Here is a 24552-nt window from a genome sequence, read left to right as displayed (position 1 = left end):
CCTATTTGGTGCGATAGAATTAAGAAATTTGTGCAAGGGGGGAGTGTTGGTATCAGAGTTAATGATGTAATTGGACATAACTTCCAAACTAGGAAAGGCATACGGCAGGGGATCCTTTATCTCCAATTCTTTTTAACATTGTCACGGATATGTTAGCAATTCTTATTGCTAGGGCTAAGGAGGATGGTAAAGTGGGGAGTTTGTTGCCTCATTTAATTGAAGGAGGGATCTCCATTTTACAATATGCGGATGATACTATTCTCTTTTTGGAACATGATATTGCAAAGGCAGTTCATATGAAATTAATCTGATGTATTTTCGAACAACTGTTGGGATTAAAGATTAATTTCCATAAAAGTGAAATTTTCTATTTTGGTAAGGTCAAGGATATGGAGGACCAATATAGACATATTTTTGGGTGCGAGTCGGGAACCTTACCGATAAAATACTTGAGGATTCCGGTGCATCATAGGACACTGCGGAATGCGGAGTGGCATCCTATTGAAAACCGCTTTGCATCTAAATTGGGGTGTTGGAGGAGTAAAATGTTGTCTTCTGGGGATAGGCTGGTTCTTATTAATGCGGTTCTTACTAGCCTTCTGATGTTCATGCTCTCTTTCTTGGAAATACCAGTTGGGTTTAGGAAAAGGTTAGACTCCTATAGATCCAATTTTTTCTAGCAATCAGATGAGCACAAAAGGAAATATAGACTGTCTAAATGGAATATATTGTGTAGACCGAAGGATCAAGGTGGGCTAGGAATTGAGGTTTTGGAATTGAAAAATAAATGTTTGCTGAGAAAATGGTTGTTTAAACTTCTCTCCGAGGAGGGTATGTGGTAGCAGCTCTTATGTAATAAATGTCTTAAAAATAAAACGTTGGCACAAGTAGAGGTCAAGCCGACTGATTCACCTTTCTGGAAGGGTCTCATGCATGTTAAATACGACTTCTTCAAGAGAGGTTCTTTCAAAGTGGGGGATGGAACATCTTTTAGGTTTTGGGAGGATGTATGGATAGGGGATACTCCTTTGTCTCTTCAATATCCGGCTCTATATAACATTGTTCAACATAAGAATGTGTTAGTGTCGACCGTGCTTGCAACAAATCCTATTAATATCACTTTTTGAAGAGGTTTAAGTGATAGCAAGTGGGTACAATGGTTACACTTGTGTCAACGACTTATTACAATTAATTTAACATCGGAGCCCGATAAGTTTATTTGGAAGCTTTCTGACTCGGATATTTTTTCAGTTAAGTCTATGTACCATGACTATATGAATGGGCATGCTATTTATCTCCGTAAATATCTATGGAAGTTAAAAATCCCGTTGAAAATTAAAAAAATTATGTGGTTTATGAGTAATAAAGTACTATTAACTAAAGACAATTTAGCTAAATGGAAGTGGAAAGGATGTCAAAAGTGTTGTTTTTGGATTCCACGAAGACCGTTAATCATCTGTTTATTCGGTGCCCTTTTGCGAAGATAATATGGCGGATGATATATATTTCATATAATATTCCACCGCCAGCTAATATTACTAATATGTTTGGTAGATGGCTGGATGGTGTAAACAACAATGACAAACAAAAGATCCGTATTGGTGTGTCGGCCATTTGTTGGGCTATCTGGAGGACTCGAAATGATTTGGTATTTAACAAAAACAAAGTGGAACTAATTTTTTGCAGGTTATCCAGCGAGCTGCTCATTCAATCCAACAATGGGTTTTCCTTCTCCCGGTGGAGCAGCGGGAGGGTATGGTTATTGGATGCAACCGGATGCTAGTGGTTGCTCAGGACTTCTTTTTCCAGGCTACTGGGTGGCGGCATCTTAATAGAATAGCAAATGCGTAGCTTTTCTGAGTGCCATGTTTTTAGCTGGTTGATTCATGTATCGACCTTAGCTTTTCCATGATTGTAATAGGTGATGTTGAACGTTCTGTGACTTGATACTTTAATTAATAAAGCAAGCCGTGTGCATCTATTGATGCATAGGCTGGGGCTAAGCTCCTTTATCGAAAAAAATAAAGCTTCTGTCGTTCCGCTAAAAAAAGTAGTCGTGAGGTCTGAGCAAAAAATGTATAGTATGTGTAGTCACCAAGGAGAAGACTCTCTTAGCAAAGCATGAACATTTTCTCTCTTGGTGTATGTGTGCGTGGTGTGTGTTCTTGAGGTAACGTGAGATTGAGAGGAAGAAGAAGAGGAGCTGCAAGGTGCATCTCAAAGAGGCTAATGGAGGCGTGCGAGGTGTCACACGAGCGGATGAAGAGGAGCGAGCGGCACATCCAGAAGATTTTTTGGAAGTTCGCATGCGGGAGTTGAGCGAGGGAGGATGGTGGGGCATACGAGTGTCGACCATGAGGAGAGTATAGGAAGGAGGGAGAAGGACGGGGCAGGCTAGGGTTCGGCCTTGGTGGGTTGGCCTATCCAGGAGTTTTCCCACTATATTTATAAAAAAATGTCCTTTCTGATTTTTCAAAAAAAGAATAGAAAGAAGTAGAGAGGTTTTAGAGTGAAATAACAAATTAAATATTTTTTGAAATCTGGAGAGACCGCCACAAAATTATTTGTTATTGTGTATGTATAATAGGTGACATGAAAAGAAAAATGTTTTTTTTAATTATGTGGTGGAGTGAAAATTGCTTTCCATAATTGTCGAATTATTCAAATTTAATGGTTGGTTAATTTATGTTTACACTAAACATGAGCGATAATTATAAAATTCAAAAGTCGTGGCAATGCACGGGTATTCAGCCAGTCTTCATCCAATATGGAAAACCCATCTACTTCATATTGCCCAACTCGCGCCACCGAGTCTACCCGCGCTCTAGGATCCGCTTGATCACTCGCTAGGCGCAATGTCATTGTACCAGGTGCACCTGTAACGAGGCCGAGCCTAGCCTACTTGTCTCATCTCGCGTGCCTGTAACGAGGTCCACACCAATGGTTCCTTTATCGTGGAGTCGCTTGAACACCTTGCAAAAGTGTTTCCCGCAGTCTATGGGTTGAATCTAACTTGATGCACCCAGTCCGAGTGCCCTTGAAATGTAAACAGAGCCGTATGGCTCTACGTGCTAGTACGTATACATGAGGATTTGGTTAGTGCATGAAACTTAAAAAGGTATCAGAGCCAGGGTCTCGAGTTTAAGTCTCGATTTTCACAATTTATTCTATAAAATGTTGTTATCCCCCTCCCGTCTACCTACTGGCATGTAGAGCCATCCGCCTTTGTTTATACGTGTTGACTTGTCTTCGGTTCACACGTGAAAGGGACGTTAAAATGAATAAGTAAATTGCCTAATTCTTTCCATCAGATCGGTGTTTTGAAATAGTTGATTAGTACTTAACACTTCCCATGTTGAAGTCTGCCTTCAAATTAATGCTCACACCACACTGCGCGATGATCAGTTCCGAGCTGGATAAAACGGTGCTTGTGATGGTGCTCGATGACACGGTGGTCGTGTAGACAGCTCGGTATCCTTGACCCAACGCTTGGGACGATTTTGACATTCCATCTTTGGTTCCTCCATGTCAATTTTGACATTCCACACTCCCTTTTTTGCATGATAGCTGGTCAACGGCATCCCCCTATACACTAGAGCCCCTGAGCTATTTAAGACCACTTCCTTCAAGAACTGGTTTCACTAGTAGAAAAAGGGGCTTCCGTCCAACCCTTTAGTACCGGCTTCCTTACGAACCGGTACTAAAGGGTGCATTATTACCGGTTGCACTGCCCAGGCCGCCTGTAACCTTTTGTACCAGTTTGTGCAGGACCTTTAGTACCGGTTCGTGTCACGAACCGGTATTAAAGGTTGGCGTCAGCCCGAAAACCTTTAGTGTCACGAACCGGTATGGCCGGTACTAAAGGTTTTTCTGCTCCCCACGCACCACCACCCCCCCCCCCCCCCCCCCCCGTGGATCGTCTTTTTTTGCTTTGTAAAATACAAATGAAAATGATAGAAAATGCAAAAAATAAAATGTTTTCAGATTCTTGTATGTTATGCAATCTACTATTCGGTGAAATTAAGAAATTCGAATTTTGATTTTTTTTGTAAAAAATATTTGAAAAATTGTAAAACCACATTAACTTTTGCATACGACGTCGGAAAAAACGTATAATATATCAAAATCATCGTGGGAAAAAGTTAGCCGCTTAGCCAAATTTTAGATTCTCAAAATTCCAAATGAAAATATGAAAGCAGGAAGATTTTAGTTTTTTTCAAAAATTTAGAATTATATATATTTTTAATTTTTTAAAAATTAAAATTAATAATTATAAGATTTTTTGAATCGCAGAATATTACTATTACTTTTAGCAAATTATAAGATTTTCAAATTTTCGAGGTTTGGCAAAAAAATATTACAAATTTAAAAAATAATTTAAAAAATACAAATTAAAAAAGTTAATTTTATTTATTTATTGAACATTATTATTACATAATTACATTTGTTTATTAAAAGAATTATTGGCAATACAAATAATAAAAAAGTGTGACATCGACCAACATGTTAATAGGATTGATATGATACTACTATCAACAACATGTGTGCGAAGCACTTGGAAGTGAGACGGAAAGGAACTCGGAAGTTAAGCGTGCTAGTGTTGGAGTAGTGTGAGGATGGGTGACCAACCGAGAAGTTTGACCACGGGTAAGTAATTTGACTAAAGATTAAGTGTAGTTAGAGACTAACGGAAATATTAGAAATTCTGAAAACAAATAAAAAAAGGGAGTGGAAAATAATTAGAAAAAAATGGATAATTTTTTTAAACGAAATAGCCTTTAGTACCGGTTCGTGTTACGAACCGGTACCAAAGGTCTCCAGCCCCGCGGGCTCCTCCGTGCCCACGTGGAGGCACCTTTAGTACCTGTTCGAACAGGTACTAAAGGTGAGAGGCTTTAGTACCGGATCTTTAGTACCGTTCCAAAACCGGTACTAAAGACCCTTTGGAACCGGTACTAAAGGGGGTTTCTCTACTAGTGTGGTTTGTCCTTATGGAGCCACTCAATGAATTTTGGATTCTACCGTTGCGAGGTTATTGACCATTCACAGCTGGCAGAATTCCTATACTTGGCCACCATTATGCATGAGACCTAGATGGAGCACCCTCAGTACACTACCGTTTCAAAATCGGTACTAAAGGCCCTTTGGAACCGGTATTAAAGGACTATGGTTTGTCCTTACGGAGCCACTCAATGAATTTTGGATTCTACCCGTTGCGAGGTTATTGACCCTTCACAGCTGGCAGAATTCCTATACTTGGCCACCATTATGCATGAGACCTGGATGGAGCACCCTCAGTACACTACTCGCTGCCTATGGACCGAAAACGGTGTCTACACCACGACATCAGCGTACCACGCCCAGTTCATGTGTTCTTCCCAAAGTTCGAGGCAATGAAAATCTAGATGAACTATGTCGAGCCAATGTCCAAAATTTTCATCGACACTCCCGACCAGTTCACGACCAAGGGTTGGCCGCATGATCCTAAATGCACACTCTGCCTCTCCAACTTGGAAACGGCGATGCACGTGCGCATAGATTCTCCTTTCACCGTTGTTGTGTCGAACATGGTCAAATCTTAATCTGTGATACATGCTGCGCATACAATTCAGTTCGCGCGACTCCGCATACCCGCAACTCCACAGAGAACGTAACGCGATCTTCAAAACATTAGCGGCGACATGATCAGTAGCATGTGGAATGTTTTGAAGAAGGACCAGCCCGACTCTTCCTCCCGTGTCGCTCTCGCTTGGGGCGACACCGGAGGACCCCAAACCTAGACCTCCTAGCCCTCCCCTCCCCCTCCCTCCTCCTCGCCGTCGCTGGAGGTGGCCGCCCGGAAAACCGCGCGCGGCCGCCAAGGAAGGTGGCGGCCGGGATCTCGCTGCTTCGCGGTCCTCGCGGAGAGCTCGAGCATCTGGGGCGGCGGCCTCGCTTGGGGAGGGCGGCGCCATTCCGGCGGCTGGAGGCGCGCACTGATGCTGGTGGTTCCTCTTCTTGGCTGCAGGGGCGGCGAGGAGAGGGTGTGGTGAGGTCGTGGTGCGGTGGCTGCCCCGTGGCCTCCGGTCAGATCTGAAGACGGTGGCCCGTGCTTGTGCTGTTCTAATCCCGATGCCTCCGGATCTGGCCTCACCGGATCTGGTGTCTAGTCACGGTGTGCGGGGTTGGGGCTTTGGCTGGCGGAAACCTTTGGCCGTCGGAAGCGGCCACGGCGTCAAGGGCGCTCCGGGCGCACTCCTTGGAGGTGATCCTGAGGTCCAACCCTATCCCATTCCTCCCTCCTCCCGGGTGAAAACCTAAATCCCCTGGATTGGGCGGCGGCGGCGTTCTGACTTCGTGTCCTCCTTGGAGGCGTCGTCTTGGGACGGTGCACTACTAGGGAAAGGCTTACCGCCGGCGAACTGAAAAGGGTTACCACCGGCGCTTTCGGATTCGCCGGCGATAACCTCGCCGGTGGTAAGCACTTACCGCTGGCATTTTCGTAACCGCCGGGGGTAACCCCTCTCTACCACTGGCACTTCTACCATTTCGCCAGGGGTATGTTTTAGCGTTGAAAATAAAAAAAGCTGCAGATGCCCGCAGGCTGCAGCGCTGTCTACGTCATGATTATTATGTATACATAGTAGTAAAAAAATATTACATCTAGCCGGGAAATTTGCAGAGAACACCCTAAAAAGAAAACAAAAACGCAATCAAGTCGCACGCGTCTTGCTCCGCCGTCCGTCGGAGCTCCGTGTCGCCACCCTTTGCCGCACCGGCCCTCACCCCCTTGCCGCCGTGATTGTCGTAGAGTGAGAAGAAGGGCGCAGGCAGGCGGTAGGATGCGCGGTCGAGGCCGTCGGCCGCCGCGGCTCCGGCGGCCACCACCCAAAGCAGGTTGTGGTAGGAGCAACCATGGCGGAGTAGGAGGTGCGGTAGGAGGCTCTCGAGGGTCGAGACGGAGGCTCAGCCCTGGCGGAGTCCAGCCCGTGTAGGTTCGCCCTCACCCAGTACCTCGACGCGCGGCGGCACCAGGTGCGGCATAGCGGCGGGAGGGAGAGCCAGTGAGAAGGGCGGAGGAGAGCAGGCCGTCGTCCGCATCGACGCTCGTGATGAAGATGGAGGCGGTGGATGCACGCGCCGTCCGCGAGGTGTTGGTGGGCGGGGAGGTCACCGGACGCAGGAGCTCCTGGAGTCTGCCCCGGGCTTGAACGCGGAGGGGCGGAGGTCCATCCATGGCGGCCGGAGGTGGGGCAGCGTAGCCGCCAGGGGAGGATCAAGAGAAGGCGAGCGACTCTAGGGTAGGGTTGGTGCGCGGCGGTGTGATTTGGGGGTGCGGGGTCGAGCCGAAGAAGTGGGCGGGGAGAGAGAAAGTGGATCGAGAGAGGTCCTGATCGATGGTGGGGGAACGAAGACTTTTTCGGTAGCACGAGATTCCGTTTTGCCCCGGCGTATGCGAATTGATTTCGCCAGCATTAAGGCCCGCTATCCCTTTCACAATTGGGGTGAATTCGCCGGCGGTAGGACCAGGCCGAAACTCGCCCCGCGGCCCATTATATCGCCGGCATCTTCAAATCAAACTCGCCGGCGGTAACACATGTACCCATGGCATTTTCCTTTCAACCTCGCCGGCGGTAGGGTTAGGCCACCCTGGAAGGACTTACCGCCGGCATCTTCAAATCAAACTCGCCGGCGGTAAGGAGTGCGGCTATAAGCCTTTTCCTAGTAGTGGTGGGAGGTGAACGGCTATTCGTGGGCACCTGGTGGCGGCGTTCAGTGGTGGCGGGGTTCTACCATGGTCGGCTGCGACCTTCAACGGTGGTTCTGGTGCCATTTTCTTGGCCGTGTATTCTTTTGGCGGCTTCGCCCTAAAGCTTGCTTCTTGATGAGTGTTCGGTGCTGAGGATGAAGATGTGCGTGGACAGCTCGTGTGCAGTTTTGATCCTGTTCGATGTTCTTCTCCTGGCAGCCCCTTTTGGTCAGTTCTTCCTGCATGCTCTAGGGTGAGCTGTTCTACCTTCCAATGGTTCGACGCCTTTCGATCCAAGGCGGAGAGGCAGGGGCCTTTTTTGAAGGTAAAGGCGGAGTTCACTGCCACTATTGTGCTGTCGAGATTTGACAAAGACAGGGCCTTTCTCAGACGTGTCTACTCCACAACTTCTTCTTCAAGGCTATGAGGGCGAGGATGGATGAAGGCTTCGTCTCAGGCGGTGTTTCTTGATGTATTTTCTTGCTTTGTGTGCATTGCCTATTAGCTGAACTGTTAGCATCTTGTATATGCCAGCCGTGGCTTTATTAATTTCAAGCTGGGCTAAGGCATGATGTTTAATGTTTTGAAGAAGTGTAACCACCCAATCTTCAATTCTTCCAAGCTTACTTATCTTTAGGTTTCATTTTAGCCTTCGAGAGGATATCCAAAATAAGGGGCGATGCGCCCGACCCGGACGTTTGGGACACGCCTACGCGCGAGGTTGACATCTTCGTCGGCGGCGGCGGCACCTTGTGTCGTCACCCTCTTGGGGGCGTCGTTGTGGAGCTTGGGTTCCCGTGGGCGGTTCTCGTTGTCATCGGTGGGCATGCTCAGATCCTCTCTCGGTGCTTCGATCCCGGCGTAGGGTGGACTTGGCGGCTTCCTATCTTATACACGTGACATTGAGGCCTTAGCTCCTGGTACTTGTTGTCTGCGGGCAGGATCGGCGCTCCACGGCCCGGAGCGGGAGGGCAGGCGGCCCTCCCCAGCAAACAACTTGGTGGGTACGAGACAACGATGTCCGGTGGTTTCACAAGAAGGCGGGGTGCATCTTTAGTTAGTAGGGTCGATTGTACCTTGGAGGGTGTGGCTTCTCCCTTGTGTTTCTCTGTTTGTATCTTTGATCTGCTTTGTAAGAGGTCTCCCTCACTACCTTGTATCGGTTTGGCCGTGTGTGGCTTTATTTATAAAGCGGGGCGAAAGCCTATTTCGAGGAGGATGGGTGCTGCAAGATTAGTATGTAATATAGGCTCTAATCAATACGCGCTTACTTTTCTTTCTGTTTGTCCGATACGCAGGACATTAATCCTAAGGGTATCTCCAACGGCGCGACACATTTTAGCGTTCGCGCGCGTTTGCGTCGGACGAAATGGTCGAAATCGAATGCGCGTCCGTTTGCGTCGGGGGTGGCTCCAGCGACACGACGCATTTTTTGGCCGAATCATTTTTTTTAACATGAAACATAATTTACATAGTTAAAACATGAAAAAAAAACCTAACGCCTACTGCTGCTCCTCGTCGCTGTCGAGCACGATGAGCTCAGGTATCGCCCACGGCCAGTTGCCATCCGGGGGAGCTTACGCCGGGCGCGCCGGCGGTGCTGGAGGTGGAGACGCCCAGGGCTGCGGTTGTGGTGGCGGTGGAAGCGCCCAGGGCTGCGGCTGTGGCGGCGGTGGAGGCGCCCAGGGATACGGCCGTGGCGGCGGTGGAGGAGGCGCCCAGGGCTTCGGCTGTGGAGGAGGCGCCCAGGGGTTGTACGGCGGCGGTTGTGGCTCCTCCGAGTCATGTAGTGCCTGTCGAAGGGCTTCTTCCTCCGACAGGCCCGACGGCATGACGCCGGTGGCGTAGCGGGGCAGCGGCAGCTGCACAGGTGCGTCATTCTCGGAGACGAGGACGCCGAGCTTCGCCATCTCGTCGTCTGTCATGTTCTCCGGGAACTCGAAATTGCGGCCCTCCGCCACGGCCTACTGCCATTCGTGGAAGACGGCCGCGACGTAGTCGTCGCTGTCGTCCTTCACATCCTCGTTATGGTACGCGAACGCCTCGATGTAGTCGTCCTCGTCATCGTAGGCGGTGTAGGCATCGTCGACGTGGTCGTCGCGGTCGTTGTCGTCGTTGTACTGCGCGCGCGTCGGCGCCTCCTGTCTTCGTGGACGAGTCGGCGGTGCAGCCCCGAAGGGAAAATCCCTGTCGCCCATGAACCCTGCCCTTCTTCTCTTATCCGTCTCGGTCGATAGATACGTACGCCAACTGTCGGAGTCGATGGCGTACGCCGGATCGGCACCCGACAACTAAGCCGCCAGCTGCCAGGCAGTTGCACGTCGGACCAGGCCTCGCACGACAACCATTTGCCGTGCATTAGCCTCCCCAACGTGACGGGGAGCGGCACCCTCTTGCTGCAGCTGCCGGAGGCCTCGAAGTCGTTCTTCTGCCCCATGGCGCTGCGGCGGTGGTGGTGCGAGTGGAGGTGTGGGCGAAGGAGGAACGCGGCCGGTGATCTTTTAAGGGCGGCCGCGCGCGGGATACGATGCCATTGAAGGCGGCGCAGAAGCCCAGCCGCCGCCCGCTATGGGCGCGAGCAGAACAGGCAGCCACGCCATTGATGGCAAAGGCTGCGGCGCAGACGTGGAAGCGCTGGCCGCGGAAGCGATGGCCGCCGAAGCGATACCCTCGATGCAGACTCGCTGCCAGGCGGGCCCGGTGGAGACGCGAGCGGACACTTTGCGCGTCCGCGCAACGTCCACAGTATTTGTGGCATGTTTGCGTCTCTACGGACGGCCCGGTCACTTTACGTCGCACCGCTGGAGAGGGTGTCAGACGCATTTTCGATCAAGGCGGACACAAACGGTCGCTGAGCGTCCGTTGAGATACCCTAAACACACGAGCAATCATTGATCTAGCTGGGTGCACGCGGCGATGACGCCCTTGACGACGATGTGGCAGCAAGCGAATTATTGCTTTGAGTTATTGCTCTCTGCGTCAGGTGACCATTGTTAGAGTTAAATGCATGCCAGGACCTGCACACGATTTATTGCTCTTCTCACGAATAGACAACGCCCAAATCGCTGGACAATGATGGAATACCAATTTATGGCATCTCCAGCGGGCGATGCATTTCGAACGTCCAAAATGTCCGTTTGCGTCGGCCTGCGGACGCGATGTGATTTAGAGTGACAATTTGCGTCTGGGGTACCTCCAGCGGTGCGGACGATTTTTTAATTGGGGACAGCGTCAAACTCGCTAATGGCGTTTTACGTCCCGTCGAGGACTGCCGCCGGCGATTAACTGTTCCTGCGCGACGACGATCGTTCCCACGCGTGCCCAATACATTGGCAAGTTTCGTCGGCGTTTCACGCGCGCGGGAAACGATGTTGGCGCGCAGGACGTTTCCCGCCCCGCAGGGCTATATATGGTGGACACCGGCGGGGGCGACGGGCACACCTCAAGCTCCACCCTACCATCCATCCATGGCCGACCACATGAGTTGGGAGCACGTTGTTCACATGTGCCGCCAGCTCCACCCGGAGGAGGAGGAGGAGGAGGTAGCCGCTGCCGGCGTCTAGGCCCAGCAGCTGGACCTGGAGGCGGAGGCGGCAGAGCGCGCGGAAGGGCGCCTCGCGGCGACCAGGGCGGAGATCGCCAACGCCATGGCCGAGCTCGCCGACGCCAGGGTCGAGCTCGCGGAGGCGCGGGCGGCCATCGCGGCCCCTCCAGCCGACGCCGTCATCCACGACATCGCGGACGATGACCCCCCGTGCCCATGCGCTTCGAGTGCGCCGGCGACCAGCGGGTTCTGCTCGCGTCCTTCGAGTCCCTGGCTGGGGACGCCCAGCGTCGTCAGGCTTGGGTGGCGGAGGAGGAAGCCCACAGCTATGCGATGGCCATGGCTCGGGGGTTCATGTGCTCCGACCTGGACTCGCTCCAGCATAGGGGCCCTTCTCCCGCGTGGGTCGAGCAGGAGAACCGCGAGCTAGAGGCCGCCATCGCCGCCAGGGACGAAGCGGTGGCGGCGGCTAGGGACAGGGCCCACTTCGTCGCCGACGTGGCGGCGATCCAGGCGGCGGCCCAGGCGAACGAGGACGCCGCGGCGGTCCAGGCGGCGGCGGAGGAGGAGGCCCAGGCTCGGAGTCGATGTCGGCCGTGGTGAGCTGGAGCTGCGGCGCCGGGGCGGCGCCCCCAATGCCCGTCCAACAGACGCGGCGGCCCTGGCGCCAGAAAGTCATCGTCAAGGCGGCGAAGTCCCACAGTATGGGACCGAGGGGCCGCAAGAAGTCCACGCCGAGGATGAAGTCGAAACAGCCCAAGTCGATGCCGGCGCACGCGATGGTGAAGTGCTCGTTGCCGATGGAGAGCGGCACCTGCTGCGCCACGCCATGGCAGCGAAGGCGGTCGCCGTTGGCCACGGTGACGCGGAGGTGACTGCCTCCCGTCGGCTGGAGGCCCAAACGACGCATGGTGGCCTCCGGCAGGAAGTTATGTGTGGAGCCGGTGTCGAGGAGGGCCACCAGTTGCTCGCCGTGGATCGTCACTGGCAGGAGCATCGTCTGCTCGTTGCGGATGCCTGCCAACGCATGGAGCGAGACCACGCACGCCGTGGCTGGTGCGGCGTCGAGGGCGGTGTCCGTCGCTGTGTCGACGCCTGTGTCCGCGTCGCCGTCGTCGACCGTCTCCAAGTAGAAGAGGCGCGGGCAGACGTGACCCGGCGCGTAGGGCTCGTCGCAGTTAAAGCACAGGCCGAGGCGATGGCGCTCCAACTGCTCCGCCGGGGTGAGGCGCCGAAAGGTACGCTGCATCGCTGCTGGGGCGGCCGGTGCTGGCCGCGTGGCCGGCGCTGCGGCCGGCGGGGGGCGGGCGGGTGGCCGGGCCCCGCGACTCGGGGGAGAAGGGGCAGCGCCTGGGCTCGACGCTCGTACGCCCGAGCGTAGTGCATCGCCGTCTGCAGGTCGCGGGGGCCTGGAGTTCCACGTCCACCCGTATGTGATCCGGGAGTCCGCCGACGAAGAGGTCCGCGCGCTGTTGCCCCGTGACACCCGGCGCGTGGCAGGCGAGTGCCTGAAAGCGATCGGCGAAGTCCTGCACCGTGGACGTGAAGGGGAGGCGCCCCAGCTCCGCGAGGCGGCTCCCACGGATCGGCGGACCGAAGCGAAGGAGGCAGAGCTCCCGAAAACGGTCCCAGGGAGGCATGCCGCCCTCGTCTTGCTCGAGGGAGTAGTACCACGTCTGGGCGGCGCCCCGGAGATGATAGGAGGCAAGCCAGGTGCGATCCGATGCCAGGGTGCGCTGCCCGCGGAAGAACTGCTCGCACTGGCTAAGCCAGTTCAGGGGGTCCTCCGACCCATCGTAGGTGGCGAAGTCGACCTTGGTGTAGCGGGGCGGTGGCTGGGTTACCCCGCCGGGGCCGTGCGCGTCGGGGCGCGCCTCATAGGGGCGTGCATACCCCCCAGGGGCGGTGCCCGGGAGGGAGGGCATCGGCGGCTCGGAAGCGGTGGTGTAGACCGGCTGAGTCGACGACGCGGTGAGCCACGCCGGTAGCGGAGACGGCGACGGGGGAAAGCGGATGTGGTGGATGGGGACGCCCCCCGTTGCTGCGGTGCTTGGGCTGGCGGGGGCGGACGGTGGCCACTGCGGCCAGGGCTGGGCCGGCGCCGGCGGAGGCTGCAGCGGTACGCCCGTGAAGGGCGAAACCCCTGGTGCGGGTGCCGGCACGGAGAAGATGGCCGGCTGCGGCGGCGTCGGGGCCCCTGGGAACCGATCAAGTAGAGGCGGATGCCTTGAACCGCGGTGACGAGGTCGTTGACGACCCCGCTGAGCTGCTCGGGCGTGTAGATGACGGACGCCGGCGCGGCGGAGCCCGCCGTCGCGGCGGCCGCTGGAGAATCCGCCGTGGTGGCGGTGGCCGAAGGAACGGGCGGCGGCGCGTACGACGTGGTGGTGGGCGGCGGAGAAGACATGATCGCAGCCGAGCTAGCTGATACCAAATTGGTAGAACCAACAGCTCTACCGGGCCTAGGGCGTAGTTTGTAGGGGAAGGAGGGAGAGGCGTGTGGACGAGGCGGCGGACGCCGGCGGCTGGGCGCCGTCGTGCGCGCGGGAGAGAGGAAGGCGGCGGCTGGGTTTTGGGAGACCGACTCCTCAGGGAGTCGGCAACAATGAATCCGATTATTGCTTGATCGTTTGCATCGTTACATCTGATATATAAAGAGCTAAACCCTAAACCGACCTAAACTGATAATGGGCTAAGCCCCTAGTTGGGCCCATGGTTGGGCCCCCTCCTAACATAACCAATACCGGTCATAACACATACACACTCACCCCTATGAACACACGTACGCACATCCTACCCTATGAGCACCTTCGAGAGACTGCGTCGAAGATCTGATTTGGCGGGTCTTGAGATTGACGAAGTCACCACAAGTGGCTCGCTGTCGACGGAAACGTCGCCTCCCACACTGAAGAATATTCCGCCTTTATGAGACACCAAAGTGTCAAATCCAGGATTTGAACTCTGGTGAGCTGAGGGTGTCAGTACCCTCCTAACCACCCAACCACAAGTTGGTTCTCGAAACTACTCCACACGATACATTTCACGTAGCACCTAGTGGTAAGGATCAAACCCGGTCTAGAGGTGGAGGGCGCATCCCATACCGCCACCAACCTCGGAAACTCAAGTTAGGTAATAATGACAATTTTTCGCATAGACCGTTAGTACGGTTCGATATTTATTTTATGTATTTTTTAATGAAGTATAGAAGTTATAGAATCTCTTTGTTAAGATAGCAGGATGATATTACATACCTGGTTTTGAGCATTCCAAATAGAGACTTCACCATCGATATGAACTACCAATATCCTGTGTGACACATAAGCATTCCACAATTTACCCATTTGGACATTTACCACTACGTTGTATAACTATATAACTACATATCAAGAATTACTTTCTCTGAGCAACTAGTATAACACATAAACTTGAAAAAATAATCATTCCTTGTATGTTAAATTTAAGAAAAATATTAAAAAATCTCATAATAGAATTCTAAAAGGTTGTTGCAGCATACATAATAGTTCATCGCCATGGGTTTTATAAAGGTGATTGTTTTGGACATAGAAAATTTCAGCCTTTGAGAATTTTGTCTAGGAATTCCTTTCAAATATTTAGAACACATACTCAAAGTATACATGGTTTGTTCAGCTTTATATTTAGCTACGCCAGCGGTAGCCAAAATAGGTATGCCAGCTGTAGGCTATTTTCTAGGATTGCGAGCTGGTCATATTTGCTGATTTTTTTTTTTATAACCGGCTCCGACTTCATTTTTCTACAGCTGGTTTGCACGATTTTACACCTCATTCCATAAATACCTAAAAGCTAAGAGATCTAACTATATATTATCTCAAAATTAACTGTTGTAGACGTGATTCATATGTTAAATGTACTAGTACTATAGAAATGTCGTGTTGCAATGTTTGCTTAGATGCTATGGAAATAGTAAAATAAATATTTGTATAATCATCAACTTACCAAGGCTCTGTTGAATGTGCATCTATTATCGACGCCCCGCTGAAGCCGTCCTCATGGCGTATGATCTGAACAAACCATGTGGTGTACTGTAACACACACGAGTGACGAGCAAGATAACGGAAGCGAGAACGAAATCTGTATCACCTTGATTCTCGGTCTGACAGCCTGCCGGATAATGAACACCCCATACCAGTGAGTAAAACAAAAGATCAAACCATGCAGGATATATCAGACAATATCGTGATGCATGTACAATTGAAGAATAGCATGCCAACTTAGTTAGTTTGCCTAAAACACACAACGGACCTCTGAGGTCGACGCGGTCGATATTATTGCTTCGTGCACCCCACCTCTATTGTTAGTTATGCGCAGTGGATAAGAGATCATCTTTTTTTCCAGGAGATCCAGCATCTCATTATCGGTGGTAATGCAAGGGCACAGCTATACAAGAAAAATCCCAATTAGTTGTTAATTAACGTAACACTCACACACAAGAACAAACACATATGTATATAAGGGAGAAATAAATCTGTATCACCTTGATTGTCGGTCTGACCAGCTGCTGGATAATGAACACCCCGTACCAGTGAGTAAAACAAAAGATCAAACCATACAGGATATATATCAGATAATACCTTGATGCATCTACTATTGACTTATAGCATGCCAACTTAGGTAGTTTGCCTAAAGCACAAAACGGACCTCAGAGGTCGACTCGGTCATTATTATTTCTTCGTGCACCCCATCTCTATTGTCAGTTATGCGGAGTGGATAAGAGATCTTTTTTTTTCCCACGAGATCCACCATCTCATTATCGGTGGTAATGCAAGGGCACAGCTATTCAAGCATAATCCAAATTAGCTGTTAATTAACGTAACACTCAGACACAAGAACAAACATATATGTATATACAAAGTTATTCTGTACAGACGTGTATAACAGATTTATTGTATACGCAGATTTTACAGTTTTTTCCTGAAACATTACTAGTAAATTATTTCGACCTTCGTACATCAAGCTGCCATTTTTAACTATCGGATGATGCTTCCACCACTTTGGAATGAAATGGCATACTACTTTACAATTATCTAAACAGACTTGTGTGTTATATTTGTACTCCCCCTGGTTGGGATTATAAGGCCGGCGCGTGTTCCTAAATCGGAAATTTAACCAACGTAAGATAAGTTATGTATTTTAAAATACATATTATTAGAAATTTTAGATGTTCTATTTTATAAAGATATAATTTTTGTTTTATATAATTCATGTTATGTTTGTCAAATCAATGACCTAGTTATGTGTGCCGGCCTTATAATTCCAAACAGAGGTAAAGTAAGGAGTAGGTGGGATTGGAAGTTTGGAACCGTGCCAACTGAGAGCATCTCCAGTCGTGTCCCCCAAAGCGTCCTCCAAAGGGATTTGAGGCGCGCCGGACACAAAAACCGTTCCAGCCGCGTCCTCAAAGCCCGTTTTTGTCCGGCGCGCCCCGATACGGTGTCCGGCGCCCCGAGCCCGTCCCCGTCCCACAGGGGACGCACCGGGGACGCCGGACACACCGAAAAGCGAGGCGGAGAGTGGCGGGGCCGACTCGTCAGTGGCACAATAAATTTTAACCTAACCGTCGCCTACCTCGCGATGGAAGTTATTGGCGCGCAGCGACGGTGCAGTTCCCGCAGCGACGCGTCCCGTCGCGCCTAGCTCTGCGTGCCGGCGTTAATGAGCGCCACCGCTCCTCCGCCTCCCTCCGGCCTATAAAAGGGCCGCCTCTCATCGTCCCTCTCACACACAAACCCTAGCGCCTCTCTCCCAAACCCTAGCCGCCACCATCTCAACAAGACTCGACGCTATGTCTGGTAGAGGCGGAGGCCGACCTCGCGGCCGTGGTCGTGGTCGTGGCCGCGACAGAGCTGAACGCTCGACGTCGCCTCCCACGCCGTCGGCTTCATCGTCGGAGATGGACCTGGAGCCGGACGTGCTGTTCGAGTTCGTCCTCGTCCTCAAGGGCGACCCGCGTGGCATCCAGAGGCTGCCGGACTCCTTCGCCGACTACGTCGCGACCACCCGCGCACGATGCATCTGCGGGAGGCTGCGTGCGGCTACTACCGGTGGATCGTCGACGTGATCTACGACGCTCGCGACAAGATGTACCTCAACATCGGCTGGGAGAAGTTCGTGCGGTACCACAGCCTCGAAGCCGGCTTCATCATCCCGTTCTCCTACTTCGGCGACAGGGATATGAGCGTCAAGGTCTTCGACGAGACGCGCTGCCGCCGGGACTACCACGGCGACAACACCGACGAGGAGGACGACTGAGTGTTGTTTCTTCGCAGCGAACACGTGCACGGAAGTTTCTGGATGTTCGCCTCATCGGTAGAACCAACAAGGGCACCATCCTCCCGCTGGATTTTCCAGTTTAGGTTACTGGGTGTGCCCTCGAGTGTTCTTTCTTAGCAGCGAACACAGGAAACCTTCGATGCACGGCCTAGTTAGGTTTAGTTTCTTTGCAAAATTTTATATTTGTGTCCACGACGGTTCAAACTATGTATTAGTTTGTGGAAAACCATGTTCCAAACTGTGTCTTCATGTAAACCACGTTCCCAATTATGTATTAGTTTGTGAAAATTGAAATAAAAATGTCAAAAAAAGTATATTTTAAATATTTGAGGGAGGCGTTTGGGGGACGCGGCTGGGGAGCGACGTCACCCAAAGACGACATGAACAAAACACGTTCTCCAAACGCTCAATCCGGCGCGGTTTGAGGGACGCTTTGGGGGACGCAGCTGGAGATGCTCTGAGATACATGACTATAAGAAACATACGCCTACTATGTGCTTAACATGACTAGTACAACTGTGGTCACGGTTTTGTAAAGAAGTGATTAAATGGTAGTAATTTTGTAATAAGAGCATAAAAATGGTAATGTTATGATGGAGTTGCACACATAACTCACAGGACGTAAACCGATAGAAAAAAATTTAATTTAGTTTGGTGACTATACACTCTACTAACTCAAGTATACCTTTATCCGATATCAAACAAAGATAAATCATATCATCGGAGGTTGCACCTGGTTAATCGATGAGGCCGAGTCATTTCTTAATGCGTCAGGAATCTGGATCAAAGCTTCTGTCTTAGTAAGAGTATTGACGATTACCCCAATACTTGGTCTTTGGTCTCGATTAGCTTTGACACAGCTTAAAGCTATTTCAATGCATCTCCTTATTTGTATAGAATATGCGTTAATTAGGGTCGCTTGTAGCCTATTCATCCAGTCTACATGTACCTAAAAATTTAAAACAACATATATTTCAGAAATGTGAAATATAAATATCGATAAAAGGTAGTACTTTGTCTTACGAGCTCAACGAATTGTTCGGAAGACATTTCAGCACTTCTAAAGTAGCCATCTTGTCCGGTCATTATTTTTATAATCATGACACCCAAACTGAATATATCAAACTTAATGGAGATCAAACCCGCATCTATGTACTCTGGTGGTACGTACCCACTGCAAGAGAAATCATATATGTTAATATGTGATACTGTTCCGACAATGTGACCTCTATCGCACAGATAGTCTTGATTTAGATGAAAATATTGGATTACATTGTTCCTATATCATTTTTTGTCTTTTTTGTTCTTTCTTCTAAGAACAGCCTTGATAAGCCGAAATCTGCGAGTTTTGGAGACATGTTATCATCCAACAATATATTGGCTGGTTTTAAATCTAAATGGTATAGAGGAGGTTTTAATTTCTCATGAAGGTATTCCAAGCCCTCGCATATCCCCTTAATTATCGCATAGCGTGTACACCAATTACGGGCATTAAATTCATCTGCAACAATAAACAAAGATCAACCTCAAAGTATATGTTAAATTATTTCTTAACTTACTACCTCCTAGCAGTACAAGTAAAGCACCACACATCATACCATAAATAAAACTGTCAAGGCTTCCATTGTGCATATAATCGAAGCAAAGTATCCTCTTAGTCTTATCAGCAAAAACCATCCTTCCATTGTACGGTAGACATTCTTTCTTAGTTTCGTGGCAATATCCAACTAACCGGACAACATTTTTGTGGTGAAGACTTGCAAGGTTGTGATACTCCTTCTCAAATTGCACATCATCAAGGTCCAGACCGTCTTTAAGCACCTTCACAGCAATATTTTCTCCATCTTTATGCTTACCCTATAGAACATGTCACATGCATTGTCAGTTTACTAATTTTGCAGCATATGCCAACTATACATAGCAGACAATGCTACATATATAATCATGCTTGAATATGCACCAACCAATATCCTCTTGTGCTGTAAGTTTTTTGTTTTATATGTGACATAAAATGTTCAGAAGGAGGAGACCAAGTATGAAAGGTGTAATGCTTATGTTGAGGTCCAGTTTGTAATAGCCTTATCAGTTGTGGACCTTTTTGTAATTTATACTACACCGTTGTTATCAATGAGAAGCACCTAGATCCTTCGGGGCTGTTCCCAGTTCAAAAAAAAAATGCCAGGTGCCATTAAGAATAGTAGTAGTGAACTTAAATCGTACCAGGTAAACATCTCCATACGTGCCACCACCAAGTTTCCGTTCCCGGGAGAAACCATTTGTAATTTCTTCTAATAAATGAAGCGCCATAGGCTTTGGCGCGACGGGTGCGGTATCCATGTTACTACCTTAATCTTCTTGTAGAAAATAAAAAAGGAAGATATTAGCTGAAAATAAAAGTTTAAATTTTGGCTTGTGCTTCCATAGACCCCCAAATCTCAAAACAGTGTAAATCCCCGGAGGGGTATCGTGATATCGTTTAATCTCAATCATTTTACCCCTATTTTTGAACATGTATCGTTTAATCTCAGCAGGGTGGAGGCACTAGATCGGTGAAAGTTGAGCAGGAAGAATACGGTATTAGTTGTTCATAGCTTACCTAATTGTGCCTCCATTTTGAAAAAAAGAGCTTACCTGATTGTTAGACCAAATTATAATTCAATGCGGAAAATACAGTATAAGTGCATGTTTGTAATGCCCAATTTCCTTTGTTATACGCTGGACGGTAAAAGCTCTCTTTATGCACTATAGTAGAAGCTCTCTTTATGTGGGTGTGGTTTTCGCCGGTTTCCTTTAATTAACGGTGTGTTGTATGGTTTTCAGGTCCGGTTTCACTTATTAACTAGACCATTTTCCCTCTTCCTATAATGCATTACGGGAGCTCCCCGCCCTCTTGACGAGGTTCCGTAAAAAAAAAAAGTACAGGGATGGAGGCAACCATGCAAAGGCATCCAGAAGCAAAACGAGAGACTTTGAGGTAGTCACATTAATATCGAGAGATACCAATTACACCCAGCCTCTGCAACAACGCAACACATTAATGGTAGTACGGATGCACACAGCCAAAAGAAAAAAAACTAAGAAAAGAAAAGACCCGCTACGGTATTCTAGCACTACCAGCAACAATACAACCACCACCAAGACAACACCTGAACTTCAGTCTCTCCAAAGGCGAAGCCTCCAAGAAGGGAACGGTGCACAAGCACCGTCGTCGAAGATCTTAGGTTTTCACCCTGAATATAGTCTCCGCTCTGAAAACAATGTCTTCAACAAGGCCATTGCCAGACATAACCAATTAAGGCCAGACCTTGGACTTTCACCCTGAGAGGTAAGACTCTGAACTTCTCCTGTGCTGCTGCCCCCACTTACATAGTGTTGTTGCGACATCCAGAACACCAAGCAAGCCCCTCAACAACACAGAGACTAGTACCTCCATTGCTAGTTTTTCAATCCGGCCTTCATGATATTCTCCGCTTCTGATTTCACCATGTACCAGAATGTCATCTGATGGCAACACATAATAGAGCTTCGCGCCGCTCCCTATAGAACCAAACGGTCCTAATAAAAGCATGGGTGCGCACGACCGAATACCATCCGACCCAGCAAACTCCAAACATTTCACTGTTACATTCGCCGGTGGAGCCTTCCAGAACTCATCACTCCGGCTAGATGAAGAAGAATCGGCATCATGATCGGTAAACACTGTCGACGGGAACCAAGGTTTGAAGCCCTGCAATTCATCATCCAGTGGACGAGCATCGTACCTCAGGCATAACCCAACAATCTGGAGGAGCCACCAGCCCCAAGAAGGACAGATTGGCGGCAGCCTCGGACGGTTGTGCAGCCAGGCTAGATCCTATATCCAGGCCAATGGCTGATGCCTCGTACATGTGTAGATCCGTGTACGTGCATCAGATCATGACCAACAAAGAGCCAGCTGGTGTGTGCATGCGGCTGGTACGTACAAGATGCGTACAAGATCCAGCCAATACATACACGCTCCGTCCGGCCGCCCATGTGGCCGCCGCCACCATGACTTGCGATTTTGCCGCTCTGACCGGCCAGCGGCGGACGATAGTAGCGCACAGATCAGCAACATCCTCAGGGACAGCCGGATGCATTCACATCGGGGACAGACAGCGGGGGCCAGATCGGTGATGACGCGAGAAAGACTGGAAGATGAACTCTAAGACCAAGAAAAAAGGAGAAAAAAGATTACTGGGGCACCCACCACCGCCGTCCGCCGATGGGCAGCCTCATCCGGCAGCGGCAGGGTGGACAGGACGGCAGATCGAGGAGCTCTGGTGGTGGCGGCCGGGGAGGCCTCCGGAGTCGCCTCTGAGGCGACCCGGGAGTTGACTCTGATTTTTAGTGAGGTAGTCACATACACCTACGCTACTAATCAAAGGCCAGATCTAACAACTCGTCGGAGACAGTTTGGTTCCCTCAGAAATCTTGAAAAAAACTCCGTATTTGCTTGAGAAACTACTAGAAAGAATCTGGTAGGATGAAAGAAAATTGATCGATGGCAAGAGAGCGAACCTGAAGAGGCTAGGGCTGCAGCAAGAAGCAATGGTTCGTCAACGCCCTTGGGAACAGAATGAGCACGCACTATCTCTGTCTTGGGCTAATAAGGAATCCAGCCTTGTGACACGGCCAGTTGTTGAGTTGCAAAACCGGATTAATTAACACATAGTTGACTAGAACAAAGTTTATTTGCACTGCGTTCTGCGCATTATACTCCCTGTACAGCGTACTTGGGCGTGTTCCAATCAATCCAGCAGTAAGGGTTAGGTTAGGAGTTCCTTTCAGCTACTGAGTTGCCACCGTGCCACTTGATGTTGTACGGACGCTTTCTTTAGACATGTACTCTCTGCAATCTTGCAGATGAAATAGCCAATCACAAATTTGTCAACTGTGAGAGTCCAGATTGAATAGGTCAGCTCCTCATGCCGGGGAGCCCCCCTCCCCCGAAACCCTACGCTCCCCTGCCGCCCCCCTCCCGGGCGATGGCGGAGGCCCCCATCCTCAAGCCCCCAGCGGCCCCTCATCCCCTGCCCCTCAGGCCGCTGCTGCTGCCGTCTCCGGTGGCAGTGGCGGCGCCCCTCCCATCGAAGGATGATGGGGTGGAGAAGGCTCCGCGGCGGCGCTTCATGGGAGGCGGTGAGGCGCAGGATGAAGACATCGGGCGGCACGGCTGCGATGGCCGTGGCCTGATGCACTTCGCCGATCGTCATGGAGGAGTTGGTGGAGCGTGGTGGCCTTCGCCCTCGGCGGCGGTTCGGCGTTGGCGGCGATCTATGCATGATTTGGGTCCTCTTGGCCCCAATCGACGCATGATCCATGGCTTCGGCCAAGCCATCGTCGGTGCTCCATGCCGCCTTATTCTTCTCTGGTGACCCGGCAGGAGTGACTGGCGGCGTGGAGGCTGCTGGTCTAGCAATAATGGTGGCGTTCCTCGGGCTTCTCTCATGCGAAGATGAAGACCTGCCGGAGGCCAGTCTGCCTTGATCTGGCTGGAGTGATGAGTTTCGGAAAGCTCCGCCGGCGAATGGTATAGTGCATCTTTTGCCTGGAGTTTGCTGGATCGGGTGGTATTCAGTCGCGCGCACCCATGCTTTTATTCCGACCATTTCGTTCTGGAGGGATCGGTGTGAAGCTCTATTCTGTGTTGACATCAAGTGATTTTTTGGTCTATGGTGAAGTCAAAAGAAGGAATATCATGAAGGCCGAATTGGAGGACTAGCTAAGGGAGGTTCAAGTCTCCGCGATGTTGAGCGACTTGCTTGGTGTTCCAGGCTCCGCAGCAGTGGTATGAAAGTAGGGGCGGCAACACATGTGAAGTTCAGAGTCCTACCTTTCAGGGTGAAAATCCAAGATCTGGACTTAACTGGTTGTGCCTGGCAATGACCTTGTTGGAGGCATTGTTTTGAGAGCGGGAACTATCTTCAGGGTGAAAACTTAAGATCTTTGGTCGGGCAACGACGGCACTGGTGCACCGTTCCCTTCTTGAAGGCCTTGCTTTTGGAGAGTCTGTATTTCAGGTGTTGTCTTGGTGGTGGATGTATTGCCATTGGTAGGTCTGGGATACTGTAGCGGGACTTTTGTTTGTTAGTTTTCTTTTCTGTTTTTTGACTGTGTGTATCCATACACCCATTAGGGTGTTGCGTTGTTGCAGAGGCTGGATGTAATTGGTATCTTTTGATATTAACATATTCCCTTTATCGAATTTTTTTGTCAACCGTGCTCCCTTCTCTGCCGGGATCTAGGCTCGTTTCCTGGTCAAATTCCATATTGCAACCATACTATATGAGAGTATTAAGTGAGATCCCAATCAGCAATGTTTAAACAATCAGTCATTCTGGGGAGGGCTGACATCTGGAAGTCTTATTAAGCGGGCTTTAGGTTTGTTTGATTCAAAAGATTTTTGAAGGAATTCTATAGGATTCTTACTTATAGAAAACTTTCCTATATATGTCATTCGATTTAAAGGATTGAACGCTTTAAAAAAATTATGGATTGTTTTCCTACACTACAATTCTATAGGATTTCTAGCAAGAGATTAGACCTCTTGGAAAATTTTCTTTGTGTCTATAACAATTATGACATATACTCAATCTCTAAAGAAATTTTCTGCATTATCCTGTGGTGCAATCAAACGACTCCTGCAAATAATTCATGCGTTTGTCAATCATGTAGGATTTTAAATCCCATGACATTCTATTCCTGCCTTTTCCCTATTGCTATACTTTTAAAATCCTTTGAATCAAACATGCTTCTATTCAATTCATTGATTTGGAAAGGTTCTTTTTCGGTTATAGTCGATGGTTCTTTGTTAGTTCCATCTCTACTGCAAAACTGGACATGAGAGTTTCTTCTCATCCAGCTCGTCGTGAATGATATGAGAAAGATATATACATATTAATAGATAATAGAAAAATTAGGTTTTTTACTCTTATTTAATATTGAATAA

At 49.8% G+C, this 24552-nt stretch overlaps 1 protein-coding gene and 1 long non-coding RNA gene across 4 annotated transcripts in view; both read right to left on the bottom strand.

Annotated features, from left to right (window-relative positions):
* LOC127303709 (coatomer subunit beta'-1-like) overlaps positions 1-15683 on the bottom strand; it is a 31930-nt gene extending 16247 nt beyond the window's left edge. Inside the window, exons 1-4 of the mRNA XM_071820128.1 lie at positions 15555-15683; positions 15393-15413; positions 15249-15313; positions 14525-14579 (exon numbers count right to left, since the gene is read on the bottom strand). Of these exons, the coding sequence (XP_071676229.1) occupies positions 14525-14579; positions 15249-15313; positions 15393-15413; positions 15555-15659 (246 nt within the window). The 5' untranslated portion in view covers positions 15660-15683. The remainder of the gene's footprint in view (positions 1-14524; positions 14580-15248; positions 15314-15392; positions 15414-15554) is intronic.
* Positions 15684-18860: 3177 nt separating this feature from the next.
* LOC127303708 (uncharacterized) lies at positions 18861-22309 on the bottom strand. 3 transcript variants are annotated; one of them, XR_011745186.1, is made up of 4 exons: positions 22122-22308; positions 19803-19933; positions 19181-19439; positions 18861-19083 (listed from the first exon to the last, which is right to left on the bottom strand). It is a non-coding gene; the product is annotated as an uncharacterized lncRNA (long non-coding RNA). The 3 variants fall into 3 exon arrangements; XR_011745185.1 differs by having other exon boundaries at positions 18861-19439; positions 19803-19936; positions 22122-22309; XR_011745184.1 differs by having other exon boundaries at positions 18861-19439; positions 22122-22306.
* Positions 22310-24552: the final 2243 nt, after the last annotated feature.

The sequence above is a fragment of the Lolium perenne genome, chromosome 5 (genome assembly GCF_019359855.2).
Source record: "Lolium perenne isolate Kyuss_39 chromosome 5, Kyuss_2.0, whole genome shotgun sequence".
Taxonomy (NCBI): domain Eukaryota; kingdom Viridiplantae; phylum Streptophyta; class Magnoliopsida; order Poales; family Poaceae; genus Lolium; species Lolium perenne.
This window is presented reverse-complemented; position numbering and strand designations above follow the sequence as displayed.